At 40.2% G+C, this 19274-nt stretch overlaps 1 protein-coding gene across 6 annotated transcripts in view; it reads left to right on the forward strand.

The window, feature by feature from the left end:
- AOAH (acyloxyacyl hydrolase) overlaps window positions 1-19274 on the forward strand; it is a 171229-nt gene that overhangs the window by 93196 nt on the left and 58759 nt on the right. For all 6 annotated transcript variants that reach the window (XM_033428275.2, XM_012533065.3, XM_033428272.2 and 3 more), the window contains one exon: window positions 4863-4954. In XM_033428275.2, the coding sequence (XP_033284166.1) occupies window positions 4863-4954 (92 nt within the window). The remainder of the gene's footprint in view (window positions 1-4862; window positions 4955-19274) is intronic.

A 19274-nucleotide genomic window follows, 5' to 3' on the forward strand; every position in this document is an offset into this window, starting at 1 on the left:
TAATTGGCATATATCCTGCCTTAAATGCCTGAAGTATCTTGAGTATAATGTTGCTTAAATAAGGCTTTTAGTGTTTAATGTGATAGGACTTAAACATTCTCTTTTTGCTAAGGTCTATAAAACCTTTGGCTGTTACCTCTCATTTTTAGCTACCAAATTTCCTAAGGAAGAACAAATAGGTTGAGGCTTCCATTTGTCTGCTCAGATCTTTTCTATTATCTGGCAATAAACTTTATTCTTCTTAAAACCTGGGACGATCCACTTGGAAAGGGAGAGACTAGGTGATCCATCCTAAACATGATGCTTTACATAGTGTAGGCCTTCCGCTTGTCAACCTGCTTCTCTCACTGTCTTTTGATCCTCCCAACAGTCTTATTGAAGTGGATAGGATATAATGAGAGACGTCAGAGCTGGAACGCTGGTAAAGCTACATTTTCCTTTGATTTTGCACAGTTAGTAGTAGTAAAACCTTGCCGTAACACCATAAGTGAAGTCGAAAATATTTAACCAGGAAAACACAAATTTGCGTTATTTCAAGGTTAATCAAATAACCAGGATACACCTATGCAGTTTACCTTCCTGGGCCTTCTAGGGCTCAAACTATGGAATGCAAACCCACCCTGATGCCAGCTATAATTCAGCACCTGGCCGGGATGATTCCACAGATGGTGGGGGCTTCTTGAAGAGCAAAGGGTCCAGGATTCTCCCAGGTAGTTGAGACCAGGTAGTTCAGGTTGATCCAGAAAGATTGAGCTGGGAGAATCCTGGGGACATGGAGACCTCACTTCTCAAGACAGGGTGGCTGGCCATTTCCTCACTGGTCCTACCCGTTTCTCAACATCTTTTCATCCCCCACCAGGGAGATAAAATTTGTTTACCCACCCCTGATTGAGAATGGGGGCTGTGTGAAGTATGGAACCTGTTTCCAGAGTGTCATATCCAAACCATGAAGTTTTGCTGTATTTGTAGAGCCAGACATAGAAGTCAGATCTCCTAATTCCTAGAGCAGAGCCCTTTCCCCACTTTGCTGGCACACTTCAGAACTACCATCCCCACCATTATTATTCCAGGCTGCACACCTCCCTATGTGAGCAGAGTTCTTGCCTAACAACTTCTTCTGAAAGAGAGAGCAGACCCACCCAGAATCAGAAGCCCAGTTCCAATCCCAGTTTCCCAAATCTGGGCTTGTCATTGTGCGGATGACTGAGAAAAATGTGAGAGGGTGGTGTGGGGGAGTGTTGTATCGTTCTTTTAAGTTTTAACATGTTTTTACAGGTTGCTAACTTACTTAACACAGCTCATAAATTCTGCCTGCATCTCACAAACCACTTGCCTGCTCACTATCTCGACTTACCACAGCTTATGATTTTCATTTTTCTATGTGTTTTTCTTGTCTTCTCTAGCAGAATTGAATATATAAGCACACATTATAAGCAGAAAGGCCTACGGAAAAAAATAAGATAAACAGAGAAAACATTTGAGTTATAGTGCCAGGAGGAACAAAAACTAAAAGAGAGTTCCTGCTCAAAACTCCACCACGGTGGGCTTCCCTGGTGGCGCAGTAGTTGGGAGTCCGCCTGCCGATGCAGGGGACACGGGTTCGTGCCCCTGTCTGGGAGGATCCCACATGCCGCGGAGCGGCTGGGCGCATGAGCCATGGCTGCTGGGCCTGCGCTTCCGGAGCCTGTGCTCCGCAGTGGGAGAGGCCACAACAGTGAGGGGCCCGCGTGCCGCAAAAAAAAAAAAAAAACACTCCACCACGGTAATGTGGTGGGTGCTTCTTGCTAAGGGGGAACAAAGTGTCAGTCACTGGAATTGCACGGTGCTCCGAGACGTATTGGGAGCCACCTTTCCATGAGTTTGTTTCTGCTCCTTTGACGGGGATAAATCATAACGAATACAGATGTATCCCAAGAAGCCGTCCTTCCCAACCACCTCCCATTCACTTCCAGCCCCTACTGTGCTGGAAATCACACTTGGGATAAGAATAAGGCTGGGGACCTTGGGATTGACATGTGCAAGGGGGAGGTGATTGAGGAAAGGGGAGTGAAGGAAGCTCACAGAGCCATGGAAAAGAGTGCAAGGCACCATGGGATAACCAGTGCATGTGGAATGTATTTATTATATGACTTACTTTGAGAAGTCAGCATAATAGAAGGGTTTATATCTTGGACCCCTGAATCATAAGAACTATAAGCAAATTGTCCAATTCAGGCCATGTCCTCATTTTCTAGGGCTACCACAGCAAAGTACCACAAACTGGGTGACTTAAAACCAAGGAAATTTACTCTCATAGTTTTGGAAGTTGGAAGTTGGAGATCAAGATATCAGCAGGATGGTTCCTCCTGAGGGATCTGAGAGAGAATCTGTTCCATGCCTCTTTCCTAGCTTCTCTTCTTCCTCTTCTTATAAGAATCCCTAATCATATTGGACTATGAACCCTTCCTACTCCAACCTCATCTTCACTTAACTAATTACATCTGCAATGACCCAATTACAAATAAAGTCACATTCTGAGACGTTGATGGTTAGGCCTTTAACCCAACTTTTGTGGGAACACATCCAACTAGTAGCAGTCCAAAACTGAGAAATACAAATTTTATTTTATTTCTTTTGAGTACTCATTCTCTATATGATAGTAGGAACTATCACACACTCTGAAGTAGGAAGAATGAGTAGATTCCATTATATATTATACACATATAAATGATACAAAGTGTTAACAGTGGTTATCTCATAATAATTATCTCTTAAGGAGAGGTGATGGGGTACTTTCATTTCCACATTGTATATTACTATGATGTTTGAATTTTTATAAGAAGCATGTACTATTTTGCAATCAGAAAAAACAATAAAGATACATTTTTGAATGGTTAAGGAGAGAGAAATGTGGCTTTTCCTTCCCTCACAGCCTCCATATTCAGAGTCTCTCTAGGAGACAAGGTAAGGATGATCATGGGTGAGAAAGTGAGCAGGGGGCAGGACCGTAGGCCATTTGAAAAGTCCTATTCAGTGCTACAATTGCTTTGATGTGATTTGTCTTAGGCATTATCTGTCATTTCTTTCTCATTTTAAAATAAGATTGAAAGTGGACTCAAGGCTTTCATGTTCATCCAAAGGGGGCATGTGTTTTCAAGGTTGGGAAACACAGAGAACATGGAGGAGATGACATTATTTCCTGAAATAAACTGCTTCCTGCAACCAGGCACTGAGTTTTCCTGTCAGCCAAGGCAAAAAGGGACCATTGGCTTTCCGAGATTTTATCCAAACTGGGATTCCCAGGTAAAATTCAGGCCACCCACTTAAATTTGAATTTAGATACACAACAAATAATTTTTTAAGTATAAGTAGGTTCCAAATATTGCCCAGGACATACTAATACTAAAAATTATCCCCTGTTTAATTTCAATTCAACTTTTTGCATATTCCTTTTTTAAAATTGTGGTAAAATACACATAACATGAAATTTGCCATCTTACCTTTTTTTTTTTTGCGGTACGCAGGCCTCTCACTGTTGTGGCCTCTCCCATTGCGGAGCACAGGCTCCGGACGCGCAGGCTCAGCGGCCATGGCTCACGGGCCCAGCCGCTCCGCGGCATGTGGGATCTTCCCAGACCGGGGCACAAACCTGTGTCCCCTACATCCGCAGGTGGACTGTCAACCACTGCGCCACCAGGGAAGCCCCATCTTACCATTTTTAAACGTACTGTTCAGTAGTGTTAAGTATATTCATACTGTTATACAACCAACATCCAGAACTTTTCATCTTGCAAATCTGAAACTCTATACCCATTAAATAGCAACTCCCCGTTTCGTCTCCCCCCCAGTCCCCGTCAACTACCATTCTACGTAATGTCTCTGTGAATTTGACTACTCTTGATAGCTCATACAAACAGAATCATGCAGTATTTGTCTTTTTGTGATTGGCTTCTTTCACTTAGCATAATTTCCTCAAGGTTCATCCATGTTGTAGCATGTGTCAGAATTTCCATCTTTTTTAAGACTGAGTAGTATTCTGCTGAAAGTATGTACCACATCTTGTTCATAGGAACTCAAATTTAACTGAGCATCTGTATTTTTACTTGCTGAATCTGGCAACCCTATTCTGAACACATCAATCTAGATAAGCTTTTTCTAGGAATTAGACCAGAGGGGAGGAGGAACAATCAGGAGACACAGCTGGCAACATTTTTCTTCTGTGATTTTGCACAAGTCGTAGAATGTGGTTCAAAGGAATTCTAATTTTGTCAACACTCTATGTCAGGAGTTCTTGAACAGGAGTCTATGCAAGAGTTGCAGGAGTTCTGTGAACCCCTTGAAGTCATAGGCCATGTTGAGTATATGTGCATCTCCATGAAGAAAGGAACCATAATTAGATTTTTCAAAGGTGTCTGAGGACCCTCCACCCACCCAAGGAGGTCAGGAGGCACCATCCTAATGACTGAAGGCATAGCTTTGAACTCAAGGAAGGCATATTTGCTGGAGGCTTGGGTATTATTACTTTCCAGACAGTCAATTTTCTGATTATCTAGCCTTAGAAATGGAGAAAATCTCAGAAATTAAAGAGTGGAAAGTTTATCTGTCTCTCAGAAGAGGGATGAATAAGAGCTGCCATGCGTTCTACATTTTTCCCAGGAGCTGAATGGAAGCCAGTTCATGAATGACGCTGATCTTTGTGAATTTTCTGATGATGGTTAACCTTAAGAGGTATATGCTTTAAATGCAAAGGCCCTTAAAGAAAGAGATTAAGAAAGAGAGTGAGAGAGAGGCAGACAGACCACAATGCCTGAGCAATAGATAATCTTACTCCTTATAGAAAACAAGTGATCATTTTGATAATTTCTACTTTATTTTTCCTTTAGAAATCCTTCTTCAATTTACCAACAGCTCTTACCAATGAGCTCGACTGGCCCCAACTCTCTGGCACTACTGGATTTCTGGACTCCACTAGTGGGTATGTGTGTTTGCACACCTTCAAACATTTCAATATGTCTATGTAAGGAAACAACAGGAGATGAGATTTGTCCCCAAGATGTTGAAATGAGAATTATTAGAAATTGCTTCTGGAACATGAGTGACAAACAACAAACCCACCACTGACATACAAACACACCACCGTGTGGTGGGGAATTATGCAAATTAGACTTTACCCCTGCTGGCAAGGAGAGGGTATTCCTGCTCAGGGGCTCTAGAGTTGACCTCCGATGAAAAATACTCAAGCACAACACTGAATTTTTCTGCCTCAAGAGACAAAGAAGTTTACTTGCTTATTTACTCTCATATATTAACATTTTAAAAGGCAGCAGGCAGTTCTATTTTTAGTTTTTTAAGGAACCTCCACACTGTTGTACATAGTGGGTGCATCAATTTACATTCCCACCAACAGTGCATGAGGGTTCCCTTTTCTCCACACCCTCTCCAGCATTTATTGTTTGTAGATTTTTTGATGATGGCCATGCTGGTGTGAGATGATATCGCATTGTAGTGTTGATTTGCATTTCTCTAATGATTAATGATGTTGAGCATTCTTTCTTGTGTTTGTTGGCAATCTTCTTTGGAGAAATGTCTATTTAGGTCTTCTGCCCATTTTTGGGTTGGGTTGTTTTTTTTTTTGATATTGAGCTGCATGAGCTGTTTTAAAAAAAAAGGCAACAGGCAAGTCTCAAGGTCTTAGAATCATCCTGGTTTTAATGCTCTGGAGTTGAAAGTAGAGAAGATGCATGGCGAGTCTGAGTGAACACAAACCCAGTGTGCTGTGTGGGATTGGGTGTTGTCTTGGGGCCTGGGGACAGCCATTTAGAGTTTGAGCACCCCATTTTTTAATTTAATAGATGACCTCGCATATCCTGAATAATTTATTCTTATCTTTACTCACTCATTTTAAAAATACTTATTAAATACTTACTACCTAATAAGGCACAGATGCCGTAGCTATTTCAAAGATAAATAAGGCTCATCCTGCCTCTGCAGTCAACTATAATCAAGGAGGGCAGATGAGAGAAATGTGCAAACATTGTTAATACGGGTTAAATGTGCCAAAAGACAACTGTCAACACAGAGCTACAGGGGTCAATAATGGAAGAAGAATTCATGGAAATGGTCAACAGCCACCTCCTTTTGGGGTGTTTGGCAAGGGGCTCAAACCTGAAAGGATTTAGGAGATGGGGACAATGAAAAAGGTAGAGAAAAAGCTGGAAAAGGTAACCAAACTTCAGGAAATGGCACTCATTTATATAGAAATCATAATTTCCATTATATTCGTGAGTATAAGGGAAAGTAAAAGAAATGTGTCTTCAAGTTTAGGTGTAGATTTTCACATTTAATCATGTAAAGAAAATTAGGTCAGTCCTTGCCATTAAGTGTAACAATACTTACAGTATGATTAATAGAGATAGTAGGAAGTAACCTTCATAGGCATTCCCTATATACCAAGCACAGTACTGAGTGTTATTTAGAGGTTTTCTCATTTCATCTCTTTGTGAGGTGGGTGGTATTATTTTCTGCATTTCAAAGTTGAGGAATCTAAGGGCTAAGTTGATAGGCTAAGAAACTTGACCAAGGCCACAGGTGAATAAGAAGTGGTAGGATCCGCCGTCATGGAACCTTGTGAATAATGGAACCAGAGAATAATTTGGTGAACCAAGGCACTCCTAGCTCACAACTTCCAACTTTTATGTGCTGTTTTTATTCTACCTGTGGGAACGCGACCCCCTTTAGCCATTGTCCCTGTGTTTGAGAGTGTAGCTCTAGGATGAGGAAATGACCAAGAACCAAAGATGCCCTCCCCACGTGAAGAGGTGGCATGCATTGTTTCAGACGTTGATCATGTGCCCATTGTCCCTTCCTAGGGCCCCCATACTCCCAGTGGTCTGAGGCCCCTGACAAAGACCAAAGGTGGTCTTTGTCACCTGGAACACGTCCAGAGATAGCCTGCCTAAAGCAGCATTGAGGACAACAGTCTTGTTTATCTCCCCACTGTCAACATCAAAACTGAGAAAATATTATTTAAGTACCCTCCACGCAATCCAGCTATCTATGTATAAAAGTACTTGGAAATTTCTCTAAATCCAGGCCTTTATGACAAACAAAAAGAATTAGTTATGACTGAGAAATGGACACAGTTTACCATACTTTTAATGGAAGCTTAAATTTACATATGAACCCCACCCTTTGACCTAAAGCCTCATGAAGTTGCCATTGAAGAAATACTAGTCTGATGTTTAAAATTAATTGTTAAATAGTTTAAACCTTCACTGGAGACACTCAAAGAATGAAAGGGGAATCCATTCCCGTGTGCAGCTAAAATGATGAAAACTTGTTTCCTCATCTTTTTCCACTTACAGCTCATACCCACCAATAGTTGCCCCACATGTCCTAAATCTAATTTTCCTAAAACCTCTACCCAAACTTAGCGCCTGCTCCCAAGCAGACTCTGTTCAGTTGTTTTCAGTTTTTGTTGGGCGGTGGGAGCGGGAGCCAGTGTCCCTCTTTCTTTTCTGCCTCTATTCTGTCCTCAGACCAGGGGGTTCCTCCGTTATCAATGTGAAATCCTGCTAGCTCGCCAATCCTATTGCAGTTTCCAGCCATCATCCTATGAGAGCCCAGCAGGCAGATAGATCTTCCTTAGGAGAGAGGCAGCGGGGGAAAAGGGAGAGGAAAAGTTGTAAGTCATCCGACACAAATGGTTTATAATTCTTATGAGGGCTATGAATAGGAAAAGTTGTAAGTCATCAGACACAAATGGTTTATAATTCTTATGAGGGCTATGCAGAGAGATTCTGACCACACGGCACGAAGGAGGGAACCGTCTAGGTGCAGCTTATGTGAAAATCGTCTCTATCGTGAGCTAGTCTGTGCTGACATAGCGCCTTCTTGTATTAGGCTCTGTACTGCTATTTACAAAACAGTCTGCTCATGCAACTTGCTCAGTGTTGACTCTAAGCATTATCCTTACCAGCTGTATTTCTAAGGAGATGCGCACCTCAGCTGGTTGGCCACCTGCCCTGCAGGGGTTTTTTCTCTATGCTTTTGTGGCCCAAGTTTTCTAGTTATCTCTCTCTTAGTGCTCTTTTGCCACCTGTTTCTGTGTACTGTGCCTGTGTTCTCTGCCGTTTAGCTGGAATGGAGAAGAATATATTTAACTCCCTTTGATAAAAAAGGAAATTCTCTGTCTGGAATCAGAGTTGCAATGGATCCCCCATTAAGCAAAAACACAGCAGCATGACAGTCCCTGTGTGTCACCATCTGGTATGTCCCTTGTAGCAGTAGCTCCTATTAAACTCTCATATACTCTCATGTAAATTACACCTGCAGATAACCTGTGCTAGTCCAGTCTTCTTAAAAGAACGAAGAGTTATCAAGTGTGTAACAATTACTAAAGAGAGATCGGCATAGGATGGGGGTCCTCTTCTGGTGGAATCAGGAGAATAAATAGAACATTGACCTAGAGGCAGTGTTTGTGAGAGAGGTGGCAGCTGCCATAGGCATTTTGAGCAAATGTCCCTTTGAGTCCAAATGCTTATCAACATGGGATAGAATTTATGGATTTCTCTATTCGACTGGATCTCTAGAAAGTGCCTCCTATTATCTGTGATCAGCCTCATGCTTTGTGTATTAACAATGTTCTTTGGAAATGTACCTTTGAAAGCAAAAGTTTGGAAGAGAAGATGGTTGCTTTCCTTTCCTTCTTCCATTATGCCCTCCACCCCCTCAAAATTTAGTATCTCCTGTATGAGATGAATATAACTCTAATTGAAATTACATGCATGTATTAAAAGACAAACATAACCGCTTAGTGTTACAAATCTTTACATCCTTCAGTTGAGTCAACATTAATGAAATCTGTTCTCTTGACTCTCGGGCTTCAGAAAATTCAAAAAGTTATATCCCTTAAAACCGTGTGTTTTCTGGAAGAAATTGAGTAGTTCAAAGGCAAAAGCAAAAAGCCCTCTGTGAGGTTGGCAGCTTGGGGGCTGGGACCCTGACAATAGGAAGAACTCTAACAATAAGTGAGAAGAAAAAAGTATTTTTTTAAAGATTAAAAATAGTTATTTGTGTTCAGATCACTTTCAAAAGCAATTAATGTAACAGGAAAATGCTATTTAGGTTAAAGAAACCAAGGCCCAGTAACCCATGTAGAAGGATAAAAAACAATACCAAAATTTCAGGAAGGATGAACTTCTTGCTTAAAAGCAATACATAAATAGATAAGGGAGATTAAGAGGTACAGACTTCCAGCTGCAAAATAAATGAGTCTCAGGAGTGAAGTGTACAGTGTGGGAAATATAGTCAATAACTATGTAACATCTTTGTATGGCGATAGATGGTAACTAGACTTATCATGGTGATCATTTTGAAATGCATAAAAATATCGAATCACTATGTTGTGTATCAGGAACCAACAGAGTGTGATAGGTCAATTATACCTCAAAAACAAACAAACAAACTCATAGAAAAAGATCAGATTTGTGGTTACCAGAGGGGAGGGGGAGGGGGAATTGGATGAAGACAATCAAAAGGTACAAAGGTACAAACTTATAGTTATAAGATAAATGAGTACTAGGGATGTAATGTACGAAATGATAAAATAATTAACACTACTACACATTATATATGACAATTGTTAAGAGAATAAACCCTAAGAATTCTCATCACAAGGAAAATAATTTTTTATGCTGTATCTATAAGAGATGATGGCTGTTCATTGAACTTATTATGATAATCATTTCATGATGGATGTAAGTCAAATCAATATGCAGTACACCTTAAACTTATATGGTGATGTGTGTCAGTTATATCTCAATGAAACTGGAAGAACAAAATGCAACATCTAAAATTCCAGAGCACTGTGAGTCCGTGTGGTAGAGTAGGAAGAAGTCTCTGTCTACAGGTGAAAGGGTTCTGGTTCTGTGTGGCTGTTAGGTGGAACATTTAGCATCCCTGGACTTCATTTATATGATGAAGTGGAGTTGCACCTGCCGATCTCTGACGTTCTCTCTGACATTCAGGTTTGGTTGTTGTAGGGCAACATGATGTTCAGGTCCACATCCTACTTTATGCTGCTGCTTGATTTAGAAGCATTAGGGAAAACTGCTGGAGAGAGATGCTCCTGCTTCTCTCCACAAATATGCTTTCTCCAACCCTTAACTAGCCGTGCCTTGAGAAAAGATATGACTAAGTTTATGGGTCAGAGCCTGAAATGTTCTAGGAACCATGTTTCTCTAGGGTCAGGGATACTGTGCAATAGAAGTCAAGTTCGTACATAATAAGCCCTGCATTAGGTGTTTGACCAGCTTATTAGTTAAAGCGGTTCTCCATTATAATCCTTTATGCATACTATTTCTTCCAAGCGACCCCCAGAGAGGGAAACAGGTGACTCCAAATCCTTAACAGAAATAACCACCTGAACCCAACGCCTCTAACCTGAGAATTTATGGTTATCCAAATCCCCTTCTGAAAGTGAGGCCAGGAGTTGGTCCAGACAGTGGAGTTCTGCCTGCCGGGGCTAAATGATAGAGAAGTTCTTCAAAGCTGGGAGTAAGAGCAGGGCAACAGACACAACTTAAAAAAAATAAAGTAAGCCTGCAGTTAGCCTTAAAAAGTCACAAAAGCCAAAAGAACCAAAAACAATGACCAAAGTTACCATATCAAGCTAGAGAGTTAAGAGTGAGACCAGTGGGTCAACATAAGTGGGTGCAAACTAGATGGAATTTTCTAGGGTAACTTGCTCCCTCTGCTTCTGACTTAAATTTGCTATTTGGGGCCAGAAACAGAGCAAATGCTTAGAAAGAAATAGACAAAGCCATTGTTATAAGTGGCACAGTAATGCTATTCAAGGACATTTAAACACACATCTTTGATGAGAGGTGTCCTAGAATCTGAGTGTTAAAGGTTATCTATTCTCTCCAACCCAATAGACATTATATGAGAGAACAGTTTTGAAAAGCAGTGTATAACTCCAAACCAAGTCACTTGGGGCATTAAAAACATAAAATTGGAGAGAAGGGATTTGCAGCTAACATTTGCCAACCTAATTTCCTGTTTAAAAAAAAAAGACATGTAAGTACGAAGCACTAATAGGCTTAATAACCTTATTAAAACCATTATTCAAAATTTACATGTGATATAATTGCAAGTGATTAGCCATCTTATAATTATACTTTGCAAAACAAATAATTAGCCAAAGAGTTGGTCACTTTGAGGTTGGGTGAGGCTGATTGGAGTGAGAGATAGTCTACATCAGTGATTCTCCAAATGTGGTCCATGGACCCCTGGGGTGGGTCTCTAAGACGTTTTCAGGGGGTCCACAGGATAAATCTATTTCACAACAATGCTAAAACAGTAGTTGCCTTTTGCACTGTGTAGCCCTTTGAACTGATGGTGAAAAAGCAATGGTGGGTAAAAAACTGCTGACATCTGAGCATGAATCAAAGAAGTAGCACCAAACTATATTAGTAGTCACTGTGGTCTTCACCTCCACACCTCCTGGATTAAAAAAGAGGGGATATCTTCCCTTGAAGATGTCACCTATAAGGTAAGAAAAAAATTATTAATTTTATTAAAGTAAGTACATGATTTTTAATGATTTCATCTGATGAAATGGGAAGTATGCATAGGGCACTTCTGCTGCATAACAAAATATGATGGTTATTCTAAGGAAAAGCACTTGTGTGAGAGAGTTAAGAACTGAATTAGTCAGTTTTTCATGGAACACCTTTCTTACCGAAAAAGACTGGAAAACACGTTATAGTTATTTAGACTTGGATATATGGCAGGTATTGTATCTAAAATGAATGCAATGAGCTTGTCACTTCAAGGAAAACAACTGACAGTATTGATTACCCATCATAAAATTTGAGCTTTCAGAGAAAATTTAGAATTTTTGAAAAGTTGTATCTTCTACTATAAACTTGACAGCTTCCTAATACTCCAAGTCCTTTCTAATGAGATACGTGGTGCTTGCAACAAGTATGATTTTTCAATATTGTATCATAAGATGCATCAACATTTGGAATATCTGCATAACTCAGTAAACCAATATTTTCTAAATGACAAGTTTGTGATATATGAAATCATGCCTGGGTGAAAGATCCATTCAAAGTACAAGCTAGACCAATGCACTTGAATGCAACATCATGCAAAAAGTCCATTTCAGATTCCATATTGCAACTAATCACCCTTTAAGAAACAACTGCTTGCTGAGTTTTGGTGTAGAATCAAAGAAGGCTATCGGTTGTTATCTAAAAAGGATATTAAAATGTTATTCACTTTCAACCTAAATGTATACTTAAGACAAGATTTTCTTCATATAATTCCATTAAAAGAACATATCACAACAGACAATGCAGAAGCTGATGTGAGAACCTAGCTGTCTTCTATTGACATTAAGTCAGACATTGAAGAGATTTGCAAAATGGTAAAATGATGCTTTTCTTCTCACTAATTGGGGGAGAGGTTGGAAAATATGTTTTTTTCAGAAAACAAATATTTCATTTATGTTAACATGTAATGGGCTTATTATTATTAAGTGATTAATAATTAAATGATCTTTCAAATTTCTAAGTTTTAAGTTCCAGTATATAAATATTGGCAGCTATAACTCACATAAACAAAAGCTCTCCGGTTTCTTCAATAATTTTAAAAACATAAAGTGGTCCTGAGAGAAAAAAATTGAGAATTTCTGTTACAGGGAGTGAGTGTAGAAAAGAGATGTGGCTGAGGAGAGTGGTTGGGGGATGTCAACACGTAGAGGTTAAGGAAGAGAAGGAACGGCCCTCAAAGGGGAAAGAAAACTAGAAGCATTTAGTGTCCTGGAGGCCAAGTGAAGAAAGTGTTTCCAAAGGAGAAGTGCCCATCAGCCAGATGGTGCCTGAGGAAGAGGAAGATGAGAACTGAGAAGGACCACTGGGTGTCCAGGCAATGGGACACTTTGACCAGAAACGTTTCAGTGGGGCGGAGATGGAAGTCTGATTGGAGAGAATAGGTTCAGGAGGTGATGAAGTAAATGCAGGTGAGCATACACAACTCATAGAGTTTTACTATCAAAGGGAGCAGAGAAGTGAGGTGATAGCCGATGGGGAATAAAAGATGAGGGAGACATTGTTAGATGAGAAATCCTGCAGCATGCTTGTGGAGTTAGGAAGAGCCAAAAGAGGGAGAAAGGCGGACAAAGGAAGGAACAGGTCTTAGACAAGGCAAGAAGGAATGGAATGCAGGCACAGGAAGGCTGCCTGGGGCAGGAAGGACCACCTGGAGACCCCGACTGCTAGCCCAGAACTCTTTCTGCTGTGTACTGACAAATCTCTCCACTGCGGTGATGTCCCCTTTGACCCTACTTAGTTTTTTGGGGTTCTTTTTTTTGACCCTACTTAGTTTTTAATTTTATTTTTTAATTTATTCAAATCATGAATACATTTTTATTTTACAAAAAATACTGAGCTATATAATGTAAAAAGCCAAAGCCCTCTCCCAATTTCATTCCCTTTCTCAGAAGAAAGTCCTGTTATCAATTTAGTGTGGTTTCTTACAGACCCTTTCTATGTATTTGTACATAAAGAAATAAATGCTTTGTTGGGGTTTTCCCGTAAATGACATCATACTATGCATAACATACTATAAATTAATGCTTTAACAATACTTCTTGAAACACTTTCCATTCTTGTGCAGAATGGTATTTCATAGTATGGTTGTTTTATTCTCCTACTGATGGACAGTCAACTTAATTCCAAGTTCTCATTAATTCCAATAATGCTGTAATGAACATTCTATGGTTCTCTTTATGACTACATGTAAGGATGTCTTTAGAAAAAAATTACTGGATCAGAATGTATACATTTTTAATTTTTTATAATCCTTCCAAAATGGCTACACCAATTTACAGTCCCACAAATATTGTATAAGAATACTTGTTTCGGGCTTCCCTGGTGGCACAGTGGTTGGGAGTCCACCTGCTGGTGCAGGGGACACGGGTTCGTGCCCCGGTCCGGGAGGATCCCACATGCCGCGGAGCGGCTGGGCCCGTGGGCCATGGCCACTGAGCCTGCGCGTCCGGAGCCTGTGCTCCGCAACGGGAGAGGCCACAGCAGTGAGACGCCCGCGTACCGCAAAAAAAAAAAAAAAAAAAAAAAAGAATACTTGTTTCCCCACACCTTTGTCAATACCGGATATTGACAAATATCTTCTTAATTTTTTTCCGATCTAACAAAAAATATTTTATTGCTCTTCTAATGTGTAACCTCTTGATTACTAGTGAGTTTGAGCATTTTTCACAGGTATTGAACCTCAGCTTTGTCTTATCTAGCTACCCCCGTTCATGCTTCAACAACCACCAGTCAGGGGTCAGTTCCTTTTGACGGCCTCTCCACACTAACCCCCATCTGACTATACGATTCTCTCCTGAGCTCCTATTTTGCCCCTTCAATACCAATGTCATCTCACTTGTCATGACTGTTTACTCACTGTCTCCCCACTCCACCCACCCCATACCAGACTCTGAGCATCTCGAGTGCCAGAATTCGGCTTGACTTCGCTCTGGGGCCCTAGCCCCTGGCACAGAGTGTGGCACCATAGTAGGTACTCAATAAAAGAATCACTAAGTTTATAATGACATCACTTTATATTTGCAGAGTGTGGTATGATCTACAAACATCCTTCCCTTGCATTTACTCAGATTGCCTAAATCAAATCAGATTTGCAGGAATTAACATTTCAGGGAAAACACCAGGAACATGGGAGGAGGAGTATAAACAGCATGAATTTGATCACCAGCTGCATAACGGGACGCATATAAAAATAAATCAGTGTAACTTAAGCCCTTGGACTTCTAAGTGGGTTCGATAATAAATGTGCTAGAAGAAATTAGCAAAATTCATCGTAATGTTAAAGTAAATACACTGTCAACAAATTGGAGAAAATAAGTTTAAAGTAAAATTATCAATTCAGTAGTCAGGTAGAAAGAGTAAAACAAAGGAGAGATCTGCTATTTGGTCAATAATAGATAAATTAAGCATTGATGTGATTTTTTGTCCAGAATGATATAATTTTACAGCAGTCTAGATTGATCAAAGTAAATGTACAACCTCCAAATTTTTCTAGTAGAATTCTTGTAACCAACTGAACTTGAGATTTTAGGCCATCTCATAAAGCTCAAATATAGATCACAGAGATAGTTCATCAGTATTCTTCAAAAACTGTTTCTGTGAAACGCTAGTTCCACAAGATGTTAAAAGGTATTATGCACACTTTTTAAAAAGATTCCTAGGTCAAATAAGTTTTGGAAATGCTGGTTTAAATAAAGGGAAACAGGTTTATTCAGTGTAAGGCTTATCAGAGCCTTCAATAAGCCCCAAAAGTTTTGTATATAGCTCCAAGGTATAATATGAAACATTTCTTAAACTAATCTGACCACAGAACCATGTAGAATGTGTGTGTGGTTTATGAGAAAAATATGTCTCAAGAAACTAGTGTTGCACAGAGCATCCTTTGAGAAATACTGCTGAGATTACTAAAACAATCTTCTATGCCACAAATGATCTTTTCAGATTTATAAGCATCCACAGGCTTAAATCCCTCCGTTTTATCACAGTTTAAAGTTTACCCTGATACAGTGGCCTAGAATCAAATCTGAGGCTGGCAAAAGCCAGGATGGAGAGAGTTATAATGCCACAAGCTCAGAGAAGGGCAGAGGAAGGAATCTTAGTGGAAAGTTAACAGGTAAGAAGCCTTGTGTGAGTATAGCAGCTTATGAATTATTGAACACGATGCCCCTGAAGTCTATTTCCCTCTACTATTTTGCTGCTCCAAATTCAAAAATCTATCATGCTGTCTTGCTAATCTTTTCATGTCTGAACTCCTGGGACCTCCTCTGCAGTCATCCTCACCCTGCAAGCCCCCCTGCATAATTAGCCCATTGCCAGGCTCTTTGAATACACAACGAGTCATATTCTGCATGTTTATCTCTCTCTGAGGCTGAAATCTTGGTTCTCCTGTGATGCAGTGAATTAGGGGCTACACAGGGCTCTGGGACGTGGCTAGTATCAAAGAGCTAGAAGGAATTTTAAAAGTTCTTTAATCCATCTCCCTGGCCCCATGCTGGCCTGATCTCCATCCACATCGGAAAGCAAATTATCTACCCTTGTCTTAAAACTTCCTAGCAGTAGAGGTCCCTGAATAAAGCCTGTCTAGTCTCTAAATTATCCAACTTTATCCCAATCCACTCCCCTGTCCTAACCGTTCACATCAAATGTTACCATTTCTCTCTCACTCACCTTCCAAGCCCCAGTCTTTTTTGTGTGACTTATCCCCATTCAGCTTCACAGGGTCTCAGAATTTATACCCAAACTAGCTGTGCTGCTAAAGACAGTCAGAAATAGACTCAGAAACAGGACCTGATACATCACTGCTGCTTGAATAATATTTCACTCGGTTTATCCCAAAAACCCTCTGATATGCTAAGCCCTTTGGGAAACTGTTTTGTTGCCTCTCTCCAAGTGGGTTCTGCTTGGAATCAACATAGGAAGTGATAATTTTTTCAATTTTAAAACAACCCTTTTAATTTGTCTGCATTATTCTTGAGTCTTGTTCTTAATTTTACTCTTTCTTTTGTTTTGTTTTTCTTTCAGCCATAGCGAAATGAGGTGGGGGGGTCATTAGAAGGCTCTCAGAGAAAGTGATTTTTGTGTTACCTGAGCCCATGTTGGGGAAAGCAACTAGTAGACATTCTGAGATTTATCTGTTTTGAATTTTGGTATTAGAAATCAAAATATGACTAGTGTGTCCTCAGTGGAAGGGCTATACTTCCCAGGCCCTACAATAGATGTAGCTGATAAAACTGGGAACTTAATATGGTGAACCTCCAAGCCTACTCTCAATGCTGAGGGCACCCCTACCTTAGACACTGGGGAATGTGTGAGGAAGAGAACTTTCAAACACTCCTTCTCTGCACCCCTCAAACTACAGGACTGAAGTTATTACCTCTTCTACTAACCCGTTGGACTGGGTTTTGATGCACAACAGAGGAAAAAGAGAAATAAAGATCATATAGGAGGGCTTCCCTGGTGGCGCAGTGGTTGACAGTCCACCTGCCGATGCAGGGGACGCGGGTACGTGCCCCGGTCCGGGAAGATCCCACATGCCGCGGAGCGGCTGGGCCCGTAGCAGTGAGAGGCCCGCGTACCGCAAAAAAAAAAAAAAAAAAAGATCATACAGGAAACTGGAGTCCAAGTAGGGAGAGGGGAGTGAGAAGAGGGGAATTTGAAACCAGAATGGTGATCACCGTTAACCTTACTATGCATGGTATCCTCGGTTTAGCCTATTAATTCAAGTTTCACTGACCCTGTATGTAAATAACTTTCTATTAAGCAATCTTCTCCATTTATAGGCATCTCAAATATTGTATTACAAGCTTCTCAACATATTGTACTGATCCCTCTATCTTCTCAGAATTCCTGAGCACTGCATGAGAAATTCAGTTCCTAAGATTTATAAGAGAGGTTATGTATTGAGAATGGGGATGAAAGAAAATAGTAACTTTTTAGGTGAAATAGTTTCTAGTGTTTAGTATTACAAAACCTTAATCCCAAAATTCTAGATGCTATTTCTGGTTAGAAATAGTAATGGAGCTATTTGCCTATTGATAAAGATTTCTATGTTCTCTCTGTAACGTGTGACTAACTGTATCTATAATATTAATATCCACACTGTTTACTCTCTATGAGCAGGTCAAGAACAAAACAATATTTCAGTACATAAATTCCATTTTTAGAGTTATCAAAAATACCTTTCTGGCTAAATATTGGTAATCATTACTTTCCCAAAGGAAAATAACCCCTCTTTATTGACTGTGAAATTATTTTAGTATTGAACTCAGATCTAATGTCCATTTCCCATCTGTTTTTTCAAAATATAATAAAATAGTCATGGCAGAGGGCGTAGATGATGCAGTGTATAAAGTATTCATTTCAGGCTTCTGGGTAAGATAGCAGGTTGAACAAAGCATTTACTTCTCTTCCTTGAGAAACCCCACTAAAATGACAGTAAACGAATTTGTCCACAAGGACAAAGAGAACAGGAAGACCCAACAGCCACAAAATGTTGGAAGCCAGAAAGCAGAAGGACAAGTGGTAACTGACTTAGTCGATTCAAGAAAGTTGCGTCCTAAACTAGGAGGAGGGACAGCTGAGAAGCAGCCCAGTCTACACCACAGAACCCCAGAGGCCTTGGGAACTGGCTCCATATGGTAGCTCTAGAAATGAAAGTGAGGCTAAAAACAAGTCTTGGTTGAAAGATTGTTGAAGTAGTTAGATCCTCGGATCTCTTCCCCTCCCTTATTCTGATATAAGACTAGGGTTTCTTCTCTGGAGATGCTAAAATCAAGAGCTTCTGGATTGGAAGACAGCAGACAAGGGGAGGTAGGAGCACTGTGCTGAAGCACAAGCATGCTGAACCTGAAGTCTACCCACCCCTGGACCCAGAGGACTGGCAACCCAGCTGGACACTAGAAGACCCTTCTCTGGGGAATCTGCACATCCTAAGAGGAAAGGCCCAAAGACTCGGACAGCAGGGGTTCCCTGAGAAAGGCCCAGCCAGTCCACCCTCTAGTAAGGGCCGTAGACAACAAGCCACACCCAGCAGGCCCACTTTCCAATCAGCTTTTGAGTTTTCAGCTAGTTTCCACTTTTACACATAAGCCAACAACCCAAGATCATCAGATATCTGAGACCAACCTCGAATGTGAAAAACAGCACAAAAAACAAAGAGAAAAACAACTTCAAGGTAACAGAGACAGTGCTCCAAGGGGAAATCTTTTTTAACTTTAATTAGTATCCTACTTATAAAAATAATTAAAATGGTATCTTCAAAAAAATAAGAAGAGATATTACATTCATGAAATTAAAACATTATACTAAAATTAAAGAAATATTCAGAGACCAAAAATGATCATTGGGAGATTATACTAATGACATAAGATGAATTTCATGGATGTATTGAAAAATCATGTTGAGGATATCATCCAGAAAATAAAGCGAAAGACAAAGAGATGGAAACTAAGATAGAAAAACTAGGAAAATTAGAGGACGAGTCTAGGTGACCCAGTATCCAAATAATAGGAGTTCTAAGAAAGGAAGAAATCATCAATGGAATAATTCAAGAACACCTCTCAGAACTGAGTGACATGAATTTCCAGGTTGAAAGTGTGTCTAACACTGAATGGAAATAGAACCACACCAAGCCTGTCATCATGACACTTCAGAACACTTGGAACAGATGCTACTCAG

Source organism: Orcinus orca, chromosome 9 (genome assembly GCF_937001465.1).
Source record: "Orcinus orca chromosome 9, mOrcOrc1.1, whole genome shotgun sequence".
NCBI lineage: Eukaryota > Metazoa > Chordata > Mammalia > Artiodactyla > Delphinidae > Orcinus > Orcinus orca.